We start from the raw sequence: 21,316 nt of genomic DNA, 5'->3' as shown, positions 1-21,316 counted from the left end.
ATGGTGGCTGAAGCTCTACCTAGATAGCTCCAATGAACCCCACCCCACTACCTATTGACCCTTATTCAACTTCCCCTCCTTCAAGAATCCCGATACGCGATATATCAGGCATCTTAAGTACGATGTCGTTAATACAGCTTTCGCGCCTCATTGACTTGCCGGATTCTGATCTCCAGCAAGTCCTCGACTACGCATTAACCCTCTCTAAAGTCGAAGCCGCCGACCATTTCAAGAATCTGCTTGGTGACTCACCACAGGCCATCGAGTTCATCGCCGCATTCAACTCCCGTCGACAAGGTCCCCCTGGCGCCGCCGCCTCCTCACTCAGCCAGACAACAAATCAACAGCAGATTCAAGAGCTAGATGCGGTTCCTAAAGCTCACAGGCAAACAAAGAAAAAGAAGGCACTGCTACACACTCCGGCACCACGACAGGTTGCCAGTCTAGGCCCTACGCCCGGCACTGCCTACAACAAGAAAGCGCTCGACGATGACTACATAATAGGGAGATCCGGCAGCACCACTCCGGTGAACAGCAGACCTCCGTCCAAAGCGCCAACCCCGAAATCTTCTACTCCTCCTCCCTCAAAACCACCGCCCTCTGCCGCCGGTAGTCTGGTCTCTGATCTATTGGCCGCTCCGAAGTCAAAACCAAGATCCAACCCGGTATCGCGAACGTCAACGCCTGGCCCTGGGTCAAGAGGAAACAACAACTCGACCAAGGTATCCATTGCTGGCGGCACTCCTATGCACGGTGCCTCGACTGCTCTCGACGATCTGGACGCAGCTATTCGATCACTCGAGATAACCACCAACCCCTCCCTATCAGGCACAGACGATGTATCCGCCCGGCGCTGCAACTGCGTTGCCACACGCCACCCCCTACAAACTGCGGCGCCGAACTGCCTGAGTTGTGGAAAGGTCATATGCGTAAAAGAGGGTCTTGGTCCTTGCACATTTTGCGGCACGCCGCTGTTGTCCCAAGCCGAAGTGCAGGCAATGATCAAAGAGCTCCGGCTTGAGCGTGGGCGAGAGCGCATGGCCGCAGACCGCGAGGCTCACAAGCGTCCTGATGTCGCAGGAACGCCGCGACCCTTCACAAAGGGCCGTGGAGAGGCAGATGGTGAAATGAGCACCGCAGAAGCGAAGGCTAGAGAACACAGAGACAAACTTCTTGGGTTCCAGGCTCAGAATGCGAGACGAACTACGGTGCGAGATGAGGCTGCAGACTTTGATGTTTCAGGAGCTATGGCTGGCGCATTCGGAGGCAATATCTGGTCTAGCCCAGAGGATAGAGCTCGTGAGCTAAAGAGACAGCAAAAGATTCTCAGAGAGTTGGAGTGGAATGCCCGCCCAGACTATGAAAAGCGAAAACAGGTCGTCAGTATCGACTTAGTCGGGGGCCGGGTTGTGAAGAAGATGATGGCGGTCGACCGCCCCCCAAGCCCTGATGAAGAGGTTACAAATTCAGAAACCCATGCTCTAGAAGAAGTCAATCCAAACCGAGGCGGCGGCAATGGAGGTACTTTCAGTCGTAATCCATTACTTGGCGGTATGATCAAGCCGGTTTACGATGGCAAGGGAAAAGGCGTGGAACTAGAGGGCCGCAAAGACAGGAAAACCAAGTGGAGAAGAGTTCAAGATGATTTGGATGACAACGAAGCTGTCATACTAGATGGCGGAATCTACGGTGGCAAGATGGACGGTAGCATCACGACAGGGGGAGATGAGCCTCCTTGTGGATAAGCGGAGAGATTTCTGAAGGATAGTTCGCCGTGACACACATGATGACTAGTTCCGGTAGGCATGGTTTTGGCGCAAGGAGTGCTGTGCTACTCCAGCGTCCAGATTGCCGAAAGCTCTTGGCGGGTGGAAGGTGAAGCATAGCAACTCAGGCAAGCTATATGGAATTTGTTGGAAGAGGAGGCCGCGAAGCTCAGAGCTTTTGCAAAGGTGATTTTCCACATGAAGCAAGATATAGCTTAAAATCGTATAACGATAGGCAAATCTGCTTAATAGAGGGTTCCATAAAGCAGATAGTTGAGGAGTGTCCAAAATGCCCCCTATAACAAAAAAAAATCAGAGAAATCTGACACTCAAGGCTTTTGCCTGTTTCCGATCTGTTTTCAAGAGATCAAAGACCAATATATTTCGCATGGAAATAAATATGCGAGACGTAGTGGTTTAGCCTTTCCGTGCATAGTTGTGAACAAGTCAATGGAAAATTGCATGAATACAGTCCGACACCTGGAGGTTCTGCTAAGCAACTTGGAAGTTCTTGCTCACATTGAAGAGAATACAATTGGTAGATTTTACGACAGTTGTCAGGCTAATTTGAAATGGGTTGCAAAGTGGAGCTCTTCGTCGTATTCATGAGCAACTTAGTAACCCAAATATTTGTCAGCGAAGATCATGACTCTGGCAACTTTTGACGATGAAGGACTGTGCCAGATAAGACAGTGAAAGTCATTGTCGAAATTCTGCAGATTATAGAAGACCTGATATTATTAAGCTAAGAGTGTTGGTCGGCAAGTCTGAGCGAACATTTGAAGCCCGGAGATCGATGGTTTACGAGCTGGAATTGTATATATACCGTTCCAAGCCCGTGAAGCTCTCAAGTAGAATAGTATATTGTATTATCTAGTTCAATATATTAATTGAGTTATACAAGATGTATATTGTCGATCGAGCGATTCCCTTCAATTCTACTGTTGTGGTAGTTGGGGCCAATGGATACATGGGGACTGAAACATGTGACAAACTGCTGGAAGCTGGATATCGAGTCCGTGGTACGGTTCGCAATGTCGAAAAACAGCGCGGCTGGATGTCTAAGCTCTTCGATGAGAAATGGCCTGGTAAATTTGAGCTTGTCCAGGTTCTGGACTTTGAGGTCAAGGGTGCGTTCGATGAAGCCTTCAAAGGTACCCGCAAGTTTCGCCATATTATATTGAATAAGGGACTCACATGTGTGCTCACGTCACTTAGGAGCCTCCGGAGTCATCTATCCTTCTATGCCAATGATCTTCGACTCCGATCTTGCCAAAGTGGCTGATCCTTTGATCAAGGGCGTGATTAACACTCTCGAGTCCGCATCCCGTGCCGGTGTGAAGCGTTATGTTCTGAGCTCCAGCTCTAAAGCCGTGGATGCCACAGTATATGGGGGGACGCCGCACGAACTGACAGTTGAGACTTTCAACCATGAGGCAATTAAGAGGGCGCGCAATGGGCAGATGACGGATACCTCTTTCCAGAGAATTGTGGACGTGTATAGTGCCGGACGAACACTTGCAGAGTTGGCATTCTGGGACTGGCTGAAGGAGAACAACCCACCGTTTGTAGCGAACTGCATCGTACCGGACGGCCAGTTCGGCCGGGTCTTGGATGTGGAGCATCTGAATACCGGCGACGCATCGTCAACGGGCCAGCTCAAACGTGCCCTCGAAGGAGATTGGCAAAAGGTCGGCTTTCCACTAGGCAAGCGCCCCTTACCTCAGGTGTTTGTGGTAGCCTGTGTCATGAGAGAGAACAGACACTAACTGAAAATCGCAAAAATAGCCTTCTATATGGACGTTCAAGACTCAGCTCGTCTACTAGTAGCTGCTGTTGCCTCGCCTTCGATAAAGAACGAGCGTATCTTCGCCTATCATGTCAACAGGACGTGGAATGATGTGAGGAACAAAACCCGTGAAGTATTCCCAGACCGCCCTGAACTGGTCAAGGGAGAGGACCAGGACTTGCCTGGGCGGGACCTGTCAACCGCGCCCGGACCCATCGCTCGAGCCGAAGAGATCTTGCGGTCGGTGGGCCAGCCTGGATTTGCGAGTGAGGAAGCCGTCATTCGAGATTTTGTAGCTTCAATGTTCGCTTGAGGGACGGGGGAACCGAGGGTCTGCTAGTCCTAGTATAGAAATGAAAAGAAGTAGTTTCTCTCAGGGACTCGCAATACTGTGGATCTGGGATGCCCGAAAGGCGTAATTGAAAGTCATCGAAAAGGCACCGAGCAACGGGGGAGGGTGGCCCGGACGCCACTATCTGCCGACTTTGAAATCTCTAGGGGTCCACGACTAGGACTTGCTGGGAACGTTTACGGTCGAGAGCGAGCCCCGCTGGCTGCTCTAGCTTAATGAGCTATTGATATCTGTGAAGCGGAGAGCATACGTTTACCAAGGAAGCATATCGAGATGTCATCCGCGACTTAATTGTCCCGGAACCGATTCCGCGCACTTCATAGCTTCGCGAGAACGTGTGACTGCCGTCTTCCTTCTGATAGATATATTGCAGCTTTGGGCGGAGCTGTAGGTCATGGTAAAGGAAACGCCTCGGATTTGGGAAGACGTCATCATCATGCAGGTTTGAAAGCCACCGCTGTTCTTTTGCTTTCTGGGACGCGAGTCGCATTAAGGGGATAGTGTAAAAGCAACACCTGCAGCGAGGCTGTATACCTACAGGTGGTGGAATTCCCGCGTTGAGCTGCAGAGCTGGACAAGCTCAATGCCGCGGAAGCCGATTTCTTGGTGTCCTAGGCTGGTATGAGTCTTTGGGCGTTCAGCAAGTTGTATGGACGGTTGTATAACTAACATGGGTCGATATCAAAGTGAGCCGAATGAGTCTCGGCCCCAGACTCGCCAGACTCGTCACACTCATCAGCAGCAGCCTGTCGAGTCATGGCATGTATCTGTCCGCGCACCGTCGAGATGGCAACAGACAGAGAGACAGAAAAAAAAAAGAAGTCAAGAGAGAGCAGTGTGTCCGGGTCCAGCTTGACTCTGGCATCGCGGCCTTTCTGCATTTGGAGACGCGGGTTGTAAGTGGAAACGAGACTATTGCTGGCGGTCCATTTTAGCTCGTGTGTAGACTACGCTTAGTTTGAGGCTTGCTCTTTGAGATCCCTACCGAGCCTATCTCGAGAGCCCTGTCATTTCCACCCGCCCACCATTCAGATCTCGCCCGTCATCGCCCCGTCCCCGTAATCAGATCGACTGCCGGGTTCTGCCCTGCGCTGCGCGCTGCCCTGTGGCAGTCCTCGTTCGCATCCACTGGCCTGGGATTTACCGAAACACGACAGGGGACCCCGATGCTCATCTCAAGCGATCTTGTGGGCTAAGCTACTCGTCTACTCCGATGGGCGATTTCAGGCTCGACTTGCCCTGGAGAGGACGAGCAGGTGGAGTTCTCGACGATCCCGACACTGTGGTCCAGACCCAACCCATGCGACGAGCCCTGCTATCTGCTATCTACTGTCTTTACTACGCAGAAATCTTCTGTTCGGCCTCTTCCACTCTTCGCTCTCGCTCCCCGGCGAATTGGGATCTTCTCGGCAAGAAAGCAAGCGTCGTCGTCGTCGGCGGCGGCGGCGGCGGGGACAAGAAGCTACTCGATGTCGCCATCAACCACGTGCGATTCAGCGCTACCGAGATGGCAGGTCAGAGCGTTGTACAGACAGCACTGTACTGTACTGTCGTCTGCTTGACAGCTAACGACTCATTACGAGAGCAAAGGACAATGCAGCCATTTGGCCTGTGCGCGCCTCTCTCTACCCTCCCCCTACCCTATGCTTGCCGTGTCTAGGCATTCCGCGCAGGAGGCACGACATCAGAAGCGTCACTGACCGCCCTCGCCGCCAGCAACACGACACGATATAGCACAGCATAGCCTATCTGGTCGAGCTACCCGCCTAGTTGCCCTCTTTATGGACTACTCATGTCTGGTCTGGCAGCCACCGCCGAGCGAGACCAGGGTGTCTGGTTCGTCTACCTTGCCCGAAACCAGCAAAGACCGCTCTTGGGTCGGCCCTCTTCGAGGCACTCATCGTCCGGCGGGGACAACCGAATGATGGTGGGGTACCGAAGCCTCGTACGCCACCTGGCGTAGGCGTCATGTTGATCCCTTGTCCTTGATGGTTCTGCTGGTGGTGGTGGTGGTGGTGGTGGTGGTGGTGCTCACTCCTCTCTCCTCGTTCGTTGATGGTGGTGGACACCGGGCTTACTGTGGCTCGGTGGGTGTGAACTTGCTTCCAAGGTCCCCCTTCCCATGGGTACCGCCGCTTTTGGCGGCCCCGCGGCCGGCGTCCAAAGTTTGAAACACTGGCATGCAGGAAAGCGACTCTTTTCTCTGATCCGCCAGGGAGAAATGAGGAGCATGGATTGCCCATATTAGTTGACCTCTGCCCGCTGTTCAGCTCTTCCAGCCAGGTCGCACGTAGATTAGCGGTCGATGCAGCCTCTGCCCTGTCCCGCCGGCACATATATTGCCCATTAAACACGCTCATTTCGGTCCCTCGTGAAGGAAGAAGCGCCCCCAAGCCCTCAGCTTACAAGGGCCAGCAACTCCGAAGCCTCTTGCGAGGTCCATCCAGGCTCCCAGCTGTCATTCGCCAGACGCCGGGTCACCACCCAGATTGCTGGCTTCGGGCGATTTTCCCTGCATGAGCATCTGATTTGATGCAATTTTTCATGTCCTGTCTGTCTGGTGCTCGGAGGCGAAAAATCAAGAACGCACAGCAGGCTGGTTCCACATCAAGGAGTACGGCAGACCGCCTGTCAGGCAATCGACACACATCCCGCACCACCCTCAAGCAGCCCGAAAGAGGACCTCCCCCGCAAAAGGACGAGCGACAGAGGCTCAGAGGACGCGAGGAGGGAGGGGGATCAGGAATCCCCTATCCACCCACCACCCACGCGCATACCGAGAGGCACACAGACGCTCGCTCGGCGATCACGTACGCATGACTGACTGGAGTGACTGGAGGACGGCAGCTTGCGAATAAAACTAGATCATCTCCACCAACACGCCGCGAGTCGGGGGCATTCCCTGACCATCACGACACTAAATAACACGGTCGGTCTCTGCCTTAAAAAGCATCGTCTGCCTCCACCTAGAATCCTGCGGGCACCCAAAAAGAGGACTCCATGAAACGCGCCCGTTGATTCGGAGGCAAGCGAGAGAATCACCTATTCCCTACCCCAGTCCGTAGTAATCAGCAGCAGCAAGCCAGCAGCGCCAATGCCCTCGCTGATTTCCCGGCCCCGCCTCCACAGCAGCAGCTCGCAGGACGCGACCCGAACGTCCCGTGCAGCCGACGACGTCACACTGCCTGTGGCCCTCCAGAAAACGCAGCACCTGCAAGGGGGTAAACCGGCTGCCAGCGCCAGCGCCGACAGGGGGCTGCACGACGGGTCCGGAGCAGAAACACGAGCAGAAATAAGTACCCGCGCCTCGCCAGGAGAACACAACGTTAAGGATAGCTCTGGTCTGTTCAACCGTCTTCTCCAGCGGGGAAAGAGCCTCAAGAGAAAGCCCAGGCCATCGTCGCGGGGGATCAGCGCCCCTAATCAACGTCCAGCTTCTAGACCTGACGAGGGTCCGATCGCTGGCACCAGCGTCAGCGTGGGGCAGCAACAGCAGCAGCAACAGCAGAGCTTCTCCAATTCCCCTCAGAACTTGTCTGCCCTACAACAGCAATCGCAACGAGATCAACCAAGAGCTACTACTCCAATTCCAGTAGCTCCGGCACTTGTCGCCGAGTCGACTGTGCCGCCCAATGCCCAGATTGCCAATTCCGTTCCTCAGCCCAGGAGAGAAGACATTTCGGGAACATCAACCATGGCAAAACCAATTGTCAGGAAACCCAGCTTACGGGATCGGTTTCGGTTGAAATCTAGTACAACGCCCTCACCAGAAGAGCAGAGGAAGCCGTCAGTCATTTACATTCCCAAGCATGCTGCAACCGACTTCTCGCGCATGGTTGTCACCTCTCGCCCGAGGGCGAGTTACTCCTTTGACGAGGACCGCACCCTCTCGCCCAGGAATGACGATTTCGGCGTGGACGCACATGCCCTTACAAAAGAACTCGAGGAGTTGCAGATCAAGCCGAACAGGCATTCAAGCACGCTGCAGCCTCTACCTGAGGCGGAACCAGACCCGTTTGCTCACGAAGTTCAGCTGCAGAACGAGCCTATCCCAAAGTCAGAATATCGAAGAGGGCACAGCCGAAACCAATCGGTGCCTTCTGCTAAACCTCGAGGACACCGACAAAGGCACTCTCAAACAAATGCAGCAGATCCGGGTGAGGTGCCTCCCCCACCGGCACCAGTATCTCACCCTCAGGCTCATCGACATAATGCGAGCACAGCATCTGCGCCATCCTCAGCTATTCCTCGCCACCTTGTCGACCAAGAGTCTGAGAAACAAGCCATAAATCAGGTAGAGCAGCATGCAGGACTGTCTGACTACGAACTTTTCCTCCAACGGGCAGAGGAAGAAGATCGGGCACAGCGCGAGAGGATGCTTCACGGCATCCCCTATCGTGTGAAAACACAACCACCGCTCAATCCCTTCTACACGACGAACTTTGCTCCTGTATCCGCACCAGTCCCCGCACTCGACGATATCCACGAAACGGATCACCAAGAGCAGACCCCTTCACATCCCTCCGACGCCCCTTTGATGATCCGCGCCGGCCTTGCAGCAGGCGGTGGCTCTCGTAGCAGCGGGACGCGGACAAGACGCGATAGCTCACAGTATGGATATCAGCTTCATTCCGGGCCTATGTCTGGAGGAAACCCCAATCGCGGAAGTTGGTCGGCGAGCAACGAGGCCGAGAAGGAGAAAGAACGAAAGGTGTCCGGCGGCGCTATCCCTGAATACACCCTGCCCGTCGACGCCAACTACGTCGGCGCAGCCTCTGGAGTACAGTATCAGGCCCGGGAGCCGCGGGGCTTGAAGAGACAGGGCAGCATCACTCAGCGGATTGCTGAATATATCAAGCCCAGTCGAGAGCGGAGCAACCACGATAGTCCTGTCGCCCCCGGGGCAGTACCTCGACGATGAATCCCGAGTTCGCGGAAAGCTTTTTCTTTTGTTTGTTGCGCCGGCGCTGTCTTTTAAGAAAATAGGTGTTGCCAGTTCAAAGGGACGAAGGTCAGTATCCGCTTTGTCGGCTTGTGTAGGGCCCACGAGGTTTATGAACGAATGAAGATATGACGAAGGATAGATGGGACTGATGATTTGTGGAGTTTGAGGAAGATCGCTCGGCAACTGAGCGTACGATTATGCGTTATAGCTATGCTGCTATTACTCGACTGGCACGATACAATGCTTGCTGTAGAGATGAAGCAGGACCATACAGGGAGATTTGCATTAGAACGGGAGAGCCTAGAGACAGACGGTCACTCATAGAGTATGCGGACGAATGCGTTTTGCAGGAATGTCTATAAGGAATAAGAGCAGACTTGCGGACATATTCGATGGGAAAGGAGGGTATGTATCATGGATCATGATCGCGGGCGGTACTGTCGCTTTCTTGCTTGGTATTTTACGTCGATTTACTCTTTGCTAAGCGGCTCTGCCAACGGTAACAAAATCGAAATATCAATACACATCACCAGACTTGACTAAATGTATCGGAAAGAGAGCGAATCTTACAACTTAAGCATTTGTGAGGATGACATGTATTACAGTTGCTCTATTCCAATCAGGATTTCCAGTTCGCCTCTGTGGTGATTGACGCCATCAAGGCAGGATCCTCTGCCCACTCTTTGGATGTTGATCTAACGCAGCGGCCGTCCAGACCACGAATGCCTGACTCATTCGCTCACCAAAGCCCCTGCCAAAATGTCATCGAAAAAACCCTCAGGCCATCATCAGCGCCATGAACACGGCAACAAGACCTCCACCAATCGCCTCCCTCGCCATTGTATACCCCCCAAGTGCTGCATCGGGGCTTGATGTCTGCGATGGTGCACTTGAAGATGTTGATGGAGACGATGTCGCTGTGGCATTGGAGTTAGGAGCAAGGACACCCCCGAATATACTAGCAGGAGACACATTGAGATCGAGCGCCGCAGCCGTCTTCTTGTAGTCTTGGAGCTTGCTGCTGTCGTTTTCATTCACAGTGCCTGCCATCCCGTCCTTGCAATGATTATAGCCAGCAGCACCTTGAGAGCAGTAGTAGACGAAGGGCTTGGTGTCGTTGATAGTGACTTGGAAGACAGTCTCCTGTTTATGGCAAGATAATCAGCTTCTGCAGGAGACTTGAGAACCCGGGCTATATGACATGACTTACATTCTCTCCGGTACCGCTCATCACAGGCCAGAAACCCGAGTAGAACCCCCCGGTCCCCGCTGGCTCACATGGCTTATCATAATCGCCCATGACAACGCTGTGGTTATGAGGCAGGAAGTGGAACTCCAAGACATCGCCCGTTGACGCGTTGACTGCCTCTGGTACAAAGACTAGGTCTTTTGCTAGGATCTTGATCGTTTCAGCATTGGCGACTGAAATAGTACTTGCAACAAGAGCGAGGCTTCTCATGACGATCTTCATACTGTAAGAACTGGAAATTACTATGAATTGAAGTTTAGGAGGAACTGCTAGATTCTCAGAGAATATTCCGTTCATCTCTGCAATAAATAACAAACGACTGCACCGTATGTATTGCTGCTATGAAGGAACTCTAAAGATGACATATTTTCAGTAGCGGATGAACATGGGTGCCGGCTGTCTGCAATGTAAGCCTCACAAGTATGTTGATCCATTGCCCGACTTTAGCAATGATTGGCTGCCTAGCTTGTTGACTTTGTATTCAGGAAGAAAATCCGTCATGGTACAACAGTCATCGCCTCCAATATGGAATTTTGTGCGACGTGCTGACGTTTCTTGTATTATACATGTTCCTGAGACCTGGACGTCGCTTGATTTTATTTTATTTTTACATACCCGTTATCTTGAGTAGTTGAGTTCCTAAGAAAGGTCTATCTCATAAGCACGCTATCCCTCAGTAATAGTACAAGACGAGCAATTGACCACTGCAATAGCACTCGCGGGAATTTGACCATATCCCTTGTCCAAATTCATGAGACTGTCTAAGGTCATCTGCCTGTCCCCTTGATCCCTCAATATCTGAAATAGGTCCAGCCCAAAGGGGAAAACGATGCACATTCATCAAGCCCGTGTTTCCTCCAAATGGGCTAAATCAAGTAAGACATCTTACTGCAGTTCACGGACCAACAGGAAACAACCAATAGACGCGCACCATCCTGCCGAATTCGACGATCGTCTCGGGAAGCGGGCGAACTGGTGGAACGTGGGGGCATCAATTGCCCCGTGGCCGTAAATGCTGGAAATTAAAAATTCTCACCAACTCCCTTTTGCGACCGAACAAAATGTCAAGCGAGCACTGGGATAACACATTCACAGCTCTAGATCTCTTGTTGCTCGGCGATGAGTAGCTCCTGAAGTGATCTAACAGTCGGCGACTTGGGATGGGTTGCAAATGTGGGCGGCTTGAGAAATTTGAGCCTCTTTGTCCCATTCTCGTCGGATTCGATCTTGAGATATTGTCGTATCTCCACCGCCACATGATCTTGGTGGTCATGTGGCTCCTGGTACGCTCCGAGGTCTTGGAGGTAGTCAATGACTGATTTTCCTTGCTTGTTCTTGCGATTGACGTCCATGTCCTTCTTCCACAGATACCAGATTCGACTGTTAAGGAAGCCGTCGATGTTCGTGGACTGAACGACCCAGGTGGGAAACTCGAGAATAGATCGCAAAAATAGGGAAAGCGGCGTGTCATCGTTTTCATCAACTTCATGAAGATCAGCACCGGATCGGAGGAGTAAGCTCAAGGTTTTCTTCCTCGGATGTCGATGCTCGTGATATGCATGAATTGCTGCATGGAGGTACAATCCCTTCGGCGCTCGGGAATCATTCCGGAGAGGATACTTGTCCAGCATTAAAGCTATGGCGTCAGTGTTGTCGCAGTCAATCGCCACTTGAAGTGGCGTTTTACCGGATCCGCTGGTCGGAGTTGAGTGAATATCGACACCAGTTTCCAGAAGGTGTGTCAAGAAGTTTTTGGAAGAGTAATCCAATTCTGATAATCTGGCAACCTTCAACAACATCTCTCTCGCATGTCTGTCAAACATTTGCGGTGACAATCCTGCTGCCAGCATCTTTGCAACCCCCCAGCCTCCCTCTGTCATTGCCCTTTGAAGGATCGTCATATGCTGCGAATCGTTCATCGACGGTATACCCTTTTGTAAAAAGTCACCAGTGAGAAAGAAGCTTTTACCATAGACGAATCTCATCAACGTGGTCGGTTCTGAATGCAAGTAACGTTTAATGTCGATATCTAAAAGGAATTCGAGCGCAACACTGTCTCCGTGGCGGTCGAAATGATCACACGCGATCAGATCAGCCAGCCTGTGTAGCTCGTCCCTGGTAAGAGGCACGATCTTGTCGCGCGTACATAGAAGTGTGTTGCAGAGTGAGAGGCTTCGGCTTTCGAATGCGACCTGAAATGCCGTTTTACCTGCCTTATTGCGGGCATGTTGATCCGCTCCTCGATCAAGCAGTAGTCGTACGATACGATCCCTCATTCCGTCAGGGCCCTTACTGAACTGACAAGCGAGATGGAGGGCTGGATTCCCTTCATGAGAATCCACTTCGTCGATGTTGCATCCGAACTTCAGAAATTCTTCAACAACATCAAGTGGGTCAATGGGCGGGTAGTATGTAAGAGGATTATGAGGACGTGGACGGCAAGCCTCCATCAGAGGTGTGAAACCGCCTTTATTTCGGATTTTGACGTCTGCACCAGCACCTAGCAGGGATTTGACAGCTGAGAGAATGCGGTGTTCGGCTGCATAATGCAGGGCAGTCGAACCATCTCCCGACAAGGCATCTGCCCGCGCGCCTTTCAGTATCAGCTTAGCAATAAGCCTTCGGCGTGAAGACTCGATCTCGTCACTGCCCCTTACTCTGTTGGGCACCTTGGCTAGCACCACGCCTAAGACAGTCGGGAATTTTTCTGGTGGTCGACAGCATGCGTGCAGTGGGGTGAAGAGTGCGGTGTTTGGCGTTCCGTGACCTTTCTCAACATTCGCACCGAAATCTATGAGTTTCATAGCCTCTTCAAAGTACCCATAGTGGCATGCTTCATAGAGTATAGTAGGGCTTTCTCTCATCCGGTAGCGAGATGGGCCTCTGGTGCCAATCCTGAAGTTGATATTGGCGCCTCTCTCCAACAAGAAAGGTATTGTGGATTCCCAACGCCCATTGGCGTACGCATAGTAGAGAGATGTCAATCCAACCTCATCATGTTCATCTACGTCTTTGACAAATTCTTTGTCGAGCAAATACCTGACAAGATCAGTCTGCCCAAATGCCGCCGCATGGTGAAGAGCCGTCATAGTCGACCGACCGGATTTGGTCTCCATAGTGATCTTTGCGCCTTTGGACAAAAGAAACTTGGCCGTTTCTATTTGAGAATTACACTGCATCATACATGGTGAGCCTTAAGTTTACTAAGCAGATCTTCCGATACAAGGAAAAAGCACAACACTTACGATAGCAAGATGAAGAGGCGTCCAGCCGGGTCGATCGTAAGGTAAGTCATCCTCGAAAATGGTAAGATGCGTATATGAAAACGCACGTTGACAGGTACACAAGGAGGTTGTGGGTGTGTCGATGTTTGCCCCATGATCAAGGAGGACCTGGATTATGTCCTTGTGCCCACACATTGCAGCGATGGAAATGACTTTGTAGCTATCACGTTCGTGCCACTCTTGGGAAGGATCGAAGCCATAGAAGCCACTGTACTCGTCATCATCGTCGTCGTAGTACTCCTCGAATGGATCGCCAATTTCATAGGCGTCCCCATATACATCCCAGTCGGCCAAGGAGATATCGGAGTCGTCATCATCAGGGGATCCGAAGCTATCAAAGGTATCGGGAGAGTCCCATCTACTGGGAATTGTTCGTAGATGCGATGGACGAATGACGTGAGATGTTGTGTCATCTCCATCGCCTGCTTTGGGCTCCCACTCTTGTTCAGGGTCCTGGCTTGGTTGCTTTGGGCCGACAGGACGGCTCATGATGATATCCATAGCTGGTCGCATAAACAAATTATTCAATGCCATCTCTGGATCGTATCCACCAGCCAGCGCATTGCGCAGAGTGCCAACATAGCCTTTATAGGCTGCCCACTTGAGAGGCCACCCACCGCGGCTGTTCTTGGGCGCTGTGTACAGAATCGGGTTCACCACTCCATAGCATGTTCGGTTGACTCGCGCCAGGGCATTCAGTTCTGAGGGCTGTGGGAGCTCACGAGCGATGATGGTGATGAGCTCAACAGGCAAGTCGGTAAAGTGGCTCATTGTGCAGGACGGGGTGAAGCTAGCGCTTCAATATAAGTTTGTCATGAGCCACCTTAGCCGCCTCAAGGTGAGCAAGGTGAGAAAGGTGAAAGAAAGGAAGGCGTCTGAACACGCAAAATGAGAATACCTCAACCTCAGGCTCAACCTCAGGCTCAGTTGCCTGGATCCAGTCAGTACAAGGTGCGCCACCAAGAAGGAACGGTGAAAGAAGTCCACCCGGCACGTTACGGTAGTCTGACGCGATTGTGCAGAGCGTGTCACTGCGCTCCGCTCCACTAGCCGGGAAAATCGACTCGATGACCTACCTATCCGAGGCGTCGCTTCCACAACAGCTTCCTGCACAGAAAACTGGTCAAGGCAGACGATATCTTAGACGCTTGAATATGTGGGGGAAACTGATAGGCGTGAAACTAAAGATTGAGGTGAGTGTCAAATGGCGTGCCTTCACCTTTAATGAGGTTTCAGACAAAGAAAGAAACGAAACATGGGAACCCAAGACAGGGGAGCTAAGTGGGTAGGACAGCTCTAAATTAGAGGGGAACCGAAACAAAGCCACGCGCAGCCGCTAGGCGCTAGTCCAGATACGTCCTACCTACGTAGGTAGACCCCTGACTAAACTGCCCCTTTGTACCGCCTCTCTAAGGCCCTCATCACATCTCACCTTCTCCATGAATGACCCAAATTCCATACTTCAATCAACCTTAAGGCCAGCTCTTTAGTAATTATTGGTGCATATCCGCTGATCTTTCAGAAAGTTTACCTTTGCCTACGGGCCTGGTAGATATCTATCTCCGCCACGGGAACGTGGAATACTCGGTCACTGATCGCCAGGGAAACTTTCCTGTGCCTTCCTACCCTCCTTATATAGCAACTCACTCGCCCTTGTCCGTCAGCGTATTGATGTCCTCTCTCATGACCGCAACGGCCTGCGCATCCGGTACTGCGACCGCTGATACTTTATCAATCCCAGCCCAATCAAGCAGCCGAAACTGCGACATGTGATAGCGCTCCACGAAGGCCGCGGTGCCAACAGTAGGATCACCGGGGTGGTCTAGCAGCTTGTTGGCGAACTTGTAGAGAGCCGAGACAAACTTGGTATCAAGTCCGAATACCGTCTTTGCGGCAATGCAGACCTGCTGCAGGTAGCCTCGCGCGACATCCCGCAGCTCATCACGCTCGAGGAAGCCTTGCACCGTCCACATCGGACTATCGTCCGGGTGCTGCGTCATACGAATGAGGCAGCGGACGACTTCGAACAGATCGAGGACCCAGGCCCGGCCAGACCGGGTGCGCGTGTAGAGGGTGCCGGCAAGGTAGAACTTTAAAGCCACGGCGTTTCTCATGTCATTGTACATGGCTGCGAGAGTTCGATTGCAGGACGGCAAGGGCTCCACATGCGCCGGCCATTTACCATCGAGAAACGCCTTCTTTCGGAGCGTGGCCATGTCCTCCTCAAACCTGTAGATCATTTGGACTGCGCGAGGATAGAGATTCCAGTAGATGTCAGACATCTTGGTCTCTAGATTTTTGAGTCCGTCTTGGCATTTCCGCAGATGCTGTAGGGGTTTCTTGCGGCTACCAATCTCCTTGAGATGATCTTTGATCTCCTCCTTGCATTTGTTGCCTGATGTGAGACCGTTAGCTCAGTGAAGCCGAAAAAGGCTTTGATGACTTCAATTAAGAACAAACTAACAGTTACAGTCGATCCTGAAAAACTTCTTGAGATCGTCTCGGCGTTGCAGCACATCGGCACGAGCATCGGTATAACACACGAAGATCTCATCTCCGGCTTTCAGTGACCGTACTGACCGCACACGCAGCTCATTTCCTTCGAAGAAGATATGTGTGTTCTCGTCGCATGAATGATTGATGAGAGAAACGACGTAGTCAAAAGAGGTGCCCAGGTTTGCCTCCTTCTCAGCCGCCTGTATTGTGAAGCAATTGGTTCTCAACTGCGTAAACCCCATTATTAGCTTTGATGACATGGAAGCGATACCTCATGGCTTTTAGGCCAATAGTTGACGAGTCCATAGTCAGGGATGAATACATACCATGCAACAGAGCTCCTGAATCACGTCAAGGCTGCAGGGTGATTCGGTATTTATTCTGGCATCAAGAGCTGAGAGAAGAGCTGATGGCGGGCCTTCGCCGTTCTCGGTATCAGACCGACAATGCTTGTCAAGGTGCATCTCGAGAGCTCTGAGAGCTGTGATTCCCTCAGGTTCCAATGCGCCAAGCTTGAACCAGTTGAGAATTCTCATCAGAGCAACATCAAGCACCGGAAGGTCTGGCTTCTGTTTCAGTGTCGCACACTCCAACTTGTGATACATCCGCCAAGCCTTCTTCTGACAAGCCTACAGAGTTCCGTTAGCAATGATCAAGGTGGATTTGTTGGAGTGTTCGATCCGGCGCGCGAACTGTACCTTCGAGCAATAGCAAGCAACCTTGCAACTGTTGCATCGAGCAATGGCTGGCCGCTTCTCATTCTCTTTATAGAACCGCCCATCTGCATGGCAGTTGCTCCAACTGTTCTGGAAGCACACGTCACAGACATCCTCGATATCCGGGTTTCGCACAGTGAGAAGTGGATGCGATCGGAAGAGCTCCTGCCCCTCGGCAACGTTCTCATCCACGAAGAGTCCCGATCCAGCTCCCACAACAGTGGAGGCAGCGATACGTAAAGGAATAGATTTGCTGCCTACTTTGTTCAGGAGAAACTGGCAGAGGTTCGGGTGGTCATGAATCGGGCGGTAGCGATCCCTATCGCTGGTCGAGAATGTGGCAGCCATCGTCTCAGATGGGAAGTATCCTAATTGGGGGTTGTAATAGGGTCTAATCCGTGTCTGAGGTCAATCGATGGGATGGCGGAGCGCACTGACGGAGCGCTTGACAGTAGCTCCTAGTCTTCGAGAACCGCTGGGTACTCGAGGAAGGTAGTGTCTTGTAGGGCCTGAGGGAGAGGATGGGTTGGAATGAAGTCACGTATTAAAGGGGGAAAGAGGGAGAGGGAATGTTATCGAAACCTGAGGTTTCGCCGGTCTCCTACAAGTCGCGGAGAAAAACTAGACAAGGCAAGAACGAACGAGTAGTGTAAACTTTAACATATTTCACTTCCTTTTAGAAGGCTCCTGGTTGTTGACGGAGTACATACTTCGAACGCGTCGGGAAGGAGCAAACTTGAGGATAATATGAGTTACATGTCATCACCCTCAGTTTGCCAAACAAACAATAGCTTCTCATAGAGCAACTATCAAACGTAACTTACTGACACTGATAAGATTATAAGTTTCGATCTCGTGGAGGAGGGAATAAATTTAAGCTTTATTCTAGAGGTTTCTGCGGGATAGAGATTTGACTTCAACTGTCTCAACCTATCTCGTATAATATCTAATTCGGTGCTCTCATAAATCATCAGTAATAGTAAGGGTGGTTTCATGAAGCTGTCAGGCAGAGTCTTCAAACAGACTTTTGATAACCTCTGTCCCAAATATCAGTCAGATAAGGTATCAGATAGAAGATCGATCCGCTGCATCAACACATCTTGCAACATGGTAATGCGCCAGCTTTTCTGTATAGGCTACGTTGAGTCACATTCACATGCATATCTTTCTTTCATCATGAGACAGAGAGCATTGGCCGAAATGGCAACATCATGTTTCACAATATGCTCATCATAATCAAGTCGTGTCCAGGCTGTGAAACCCCGTGAGCTATGAAACCCTTACCTAGTGCAAGTCACTGTATATAGGAGCATGGAATTCCCTTCATTCATGACCCATCAACAAGAGCAATTTCAGAAATTGCTCCAGCGGGCAATATGACATTGATTCCAATGACTAAAGTGCATTCATTCTTAGACTCGGGCTAAGGACACAAGCAACTCCAAATAATGTGTGACAAACAAGCATTGTTGAGTTGTGTTGCCGTATCTTAGTGGTGTTTTAGTGCTGTGGATCGGCGCAAAGTTCCCGATACCACAGGCCTTCTTGAGCCTAGCGGCCCCGCCTTCTTTACCGTTTTTTTCTTCCCCGTGTAGGGTGCCGAGGATTCTCCTATCAAAGATCTTCATAACATGCTCATCCAGTCATCACAGCTCCGCATCTCCCACAGTTTCTTATCTCCAAACCCCTGTCAGCAACCAAGAGTGGTGGATGTGGTGGGCAACTCAGTACAAGCAAATTGGCAACCCTACCCTATCTCGGAGGCGACCGACCATGGCTACACTCCAATTATAAGCATAACAGCCAGATTGCGCGTGTAGGTACATAATCGCACGTCAGTCTAGATATCTCAAGCTGGGCAGTACTTACCAACAGTCTGATTGACGCAAAGAACGACCCGAGGGAACGGTTGTTCAATCCCAGCCATGGCTCAATCTAAACTAAGAGAGTACTTCCACGTGGACTATCAGCCGGGTGAACGGTTGCTGCTACGGAAGCTTGACTTCTTCATCTTGACCTTTTGCTGCCTGAGTTACTTCATGAACTATGTATTTTCTATTAATCGTCTTCTCGGTTTGCATTTTGCTGATCTCAATGTAGCTGGATCGCTCCAATCTGGCGAACGCATATGTCTCGGGCATGAAAGAAGAGCTGGGGTTTGTTGGCAATCAGTTAAATGTTATTAACACTTGTTTTACCGTCGGGTGAGTCCTTGGTCTTCTTTGCTACTTCATCTCTCCCTCCAACTAAGCACTCGGCCTAGTTATATTCTGGGACAAGTTCCTTCGAACCTCTCCCTGCACTATGTCAGACCTCGTATCTGGTTTCCTCTAATGATGGTCATTTGGTCTGGGCTCACTATGGTTACTGCTTCCGTCCATACACCCAATGCAATCATGGCAATCAGATTCTTTCAAGGCATTTTTGAGGCCTCAACCTTTGTAGGCACCCACTATGTCCTTGGATCGTGGTATACGGAGCGAGAACTCGGCAAGCGGAGTGGTATTTTCACTGCTTCTGGACTGGCTGGCACCCTTTTTGGTGGATTCATCCAGACCGGGATTCACTCTAGTATGGAAGGTCTCAACGGCCTCAGCGGCTGGCGGTGGCTCTTCATCATCGATGGTATCATCACGCTACCTGTGGCGCTCTACGGCTTCCTCGTGTTCCCAGACACTCCGAGCAGAACAACAGCATTCTATCTGAGCGAGAATGAGCGTGCACTTGCCGTATCTCGGGTGCCTGTGCTAGAGGAACAGTCACCTATCACCTTGCGTTTCTTCAAAAAGGTACTATTGTCATGGTATTGGTGGGGATTCGTTGGTCTCTGGTGCATTGCTGGAGAAACAGAGTCTTTCAGCAGCAACTCGCTCTTGGCGCTTTACATGAAGAGTCATCCTTCCGTCAAGTACAGCATTCCGCAGCTCAACAATTATCCTACCGGAGTACCAGCCGTTGGCATTGCCTCAACGCTTTTCTGGGCGACGCTGACCGACTTCCTGAACGGCAAACGCTATCTCGTCGGTTACTTCATTGGGATCACTGGCATATGCACATCTGCCATGATCCTCGCGGCGGCCCGAGACCCAACGAGCTCACATTCAACTGCCACCGTATTTGGAGCATATTACTGGGCAGGAGCGGTCTACGCCTGTCAGGCCACCTTCTTTGCTTGGTGCAATGATGCTATGCGCTACGAGGAGAATGTTTTTCGTGCAGTTGTTTTAGCTGGCATGAACATGGGAAACAACGCCATAAATGCATGGTGGTCTATAATTTTCTATGGAGCATCGATGGCTCCTTGGTTCACTGTAGGTGCTCAACTTATCGTCTAATTCGAATTGAGTTTGCTAATTAATGCGGCAGCGAGGCATGTGGGCAATGATAGCTTGTTCTATTGCCTTGGCAATTTGGACTGCTGGACTGTCTTTCCTCACTCATAAGGATGAGAAGAAAAGGGCAGCGATCGAGGCTGCCGAGGCATCCGCTGCCAATAGTGCGGTGTACAAGACGCCAGAAGATGTATAATTTTATGCATATTGTGACAACGAAGTCTTTGACTCGATAAACAACGTAGATACCAGTCTCTTCTAAGTGTCCTCCAGATCAATTAATTTAGATATTGCAGTAGAAATACACAAAGATAATCGCCTACCACGGTCCAATCAGACTGTTTCTAAGATCTTCTTGACGGTAGAAATTGCCTTCTCCTCTTCCAGTCGCCGGGCAATGAGCTGAAGGCTGATAGGCATGCCATGAACTGCACCCGCGTCGTCTTTCATTATAATCAGTCGTGCCACCTCTAAAAGAATTGTACAAGTCTGTGAAATGACAGTAACTTACATTCTTCATGAATTATCTTGCACACGTCACCGAGTGGTACGTGTGAGTCTCCCAAACCCACGTCAATGTCTTTGTCAACGGAAAAGCCACTGGGAAAGGAAACGCAAGAGTAGTCCAGAATGTTATAGACACCGGTATATCCGACTGGTGGAGAGAAGTTAGTATCACACCCAGAAACGGGCTTGAACATGTACATAGCAGACGAAAACTTACCGTGTTTGAAGGTTCCATGTTTCACGGTGCTGAAAGGTGTTGTTGGCGCAAGAATAGCATCGATACCAGCCGCATTCCACCGGTCGAGATATCGCTTCTGGAAGTCAACACGCTCAAGGTGCAACTTCCACATGGCAGACGTACCCAACTCCGTAGCAGTCTCATATCCCGCCATCTCAGGGCGCCACGGTTCGCCGCCGCGCTCGACTTCAGCCCTGATTGCAAGCCCGCCGTCTGCCACAAACATACGTTCTAGAAGACTCAGACCCTGTTTCTGATCGGCAGGATCCCAGTCAATGACTTCGTGTCCAGCTGCTCGCAGCCTGTCGACCGTACAACGCAAGGCTCTCGACACTGGTGCGGTGGGATGGACCATTCCATCGTGCCACAGAACAGCAATCTTTAGCTTCGCTGGCAATTCGATAGACCGCCAGGGCAACGGCACGCAACGCGGATCGTGTAGCCACGGCTCTGAAGATACAACTGTACGGCTATACATATCTATGTCGTCGATAGTTCGAGCCATTGGACCGTTGACAGACTGAACGGCTTCCTGCCCCGGCATTCCAGATCGACAACGCAAGGTCGGGAAACGGCCAAAGGACGGTCTCAAAGTAAAGATGCCGGAACATGCGGCAGGGATTCGCAGTGAACCTCCGATAT

The 21,316-nt window shown here is 51.2% G+C and overlaps 5 protein-coding genes across 5 annotated transcripts; 2 read left to right on the top strand and 3 right to left on the bottom strand.

Annotated features, from left to right (window-relative positions):
* Positions 1–122: 122 nt before the first annotated feature.
* Positions 123–1,745, top strand: UCRPA7_708 (putative c2hc5 finger protein; the record flags this gene model as incomplete). Its single annotated transcript, XM_007913302.1, has 1 exon — positions 123–1,745. One exon carries the CDS (start codon positions 123–125, stop codon positions 1,743–1,745), a length of 1,623 nt encoding a protein of 540 aa, XP_007911493.1.
* A 925-nt stretch (positions 1,746–2,670) lies between these two features.
* UCRPA7_707 (putative aldehyde reductase protein) lies at positions 2,671–3,535 on the top strand (the record flags this gene model as incomplete). The annotated part of the gene is made up of 2 exons (XM_007913301.1): positions 2,671–2,920; positions 2,985–3,535. The coding sequence occupies 2 exons, from the start codon at positions 2,671–2,673 to the stop codon at positions 3,533–3,535; spliced, it is 801 nt and encodes a 266-aa protein (XP_007911492.1).
* Positions 3,536–13,269: 9,734 nt separating this feature from the next.
* UCRPA7_706 (putative ankyrin repeat protein) lies at positions 13,270–14,156 on the bottom strand (the record flags this gene model as incomplete). The annotated part of the gene is made up of 3 exons (XM_007913300.1): positions 13,270–13,294; positions 13,347–13,397; positions 13,519–14,156. The coding sequence occupies 3 exons, from the start codon at positions 14,154–14,156 to the stop codon at positions 13,270–13,272; spliced, it is 714 nt and encodes a 237-aa protein (XP_007911491.1).
* Positions 14,157–15,028: 872 nt separating this feature from the next.
* On the bottom strand, positions 15,029–16,945 carry UCRPA7_705 (putative set and mynd domain-containing protein 3 protein; the record flags this gene model as incomplete). Its single annotated transcript, XM_007913299.1, has 4 exons — positions 15,029–15,780; positions 15,850–16,081; positions 16,208–16,510; positions 16,700–16,945. The coding sequence occupies 4 exons, from the start codon at positions 16,943–16,945 to the stop codon at positions 15,029–15,031; spliced, it is 1,533 nt and encodes a 510-aa protein (XP_007911490.1).
* Positions 16,946–20,262: 3,317 nt separating this feature from the next.
* On the bottom strand, positions 20,263–20,900 carry UCRPA7_704 (putative fatty-acid amide hydrolase protein; the record flags this gene model as incomplete). The annotated part of the gene is made up of 3 exons (XM_007913298.1): positions 20,263–20,372; positions 20,441–20,584; positions 20,654–20,900. The coding sequence occupies 3 exons, from the start codon at positions 20,898–20,900 to the stop codon at positions 20,263–20,265; spliced, it is 501 nt and encodes a 166-aa protein (XP_007911489.1).
* Between the last annotated feature and the right edge of the window lie 416 nt (positions 20,901–21,316).

Source organism: Phaeoacremonium minimum (assembly GCF_000392275.1).
Source record: "Phaeoacremonium minimum UCRPA7 unplaced genomic scaffold PA7_03_scaffold_39, whole genome shotgun sequence".
NCBI classification, from domain to species: Eukaryota; Fungi; Ascomycota; class Sordariomycetes; order Togniniales; family Togniniaceae; genus Phaeoacremonium; species Phaeoacremonium minimum.
The sequence above is the reverse complement of the archived record's forward strand: the minus strand, read 5'-3'. Positions and strand labels throughout refer to the sequence as shown.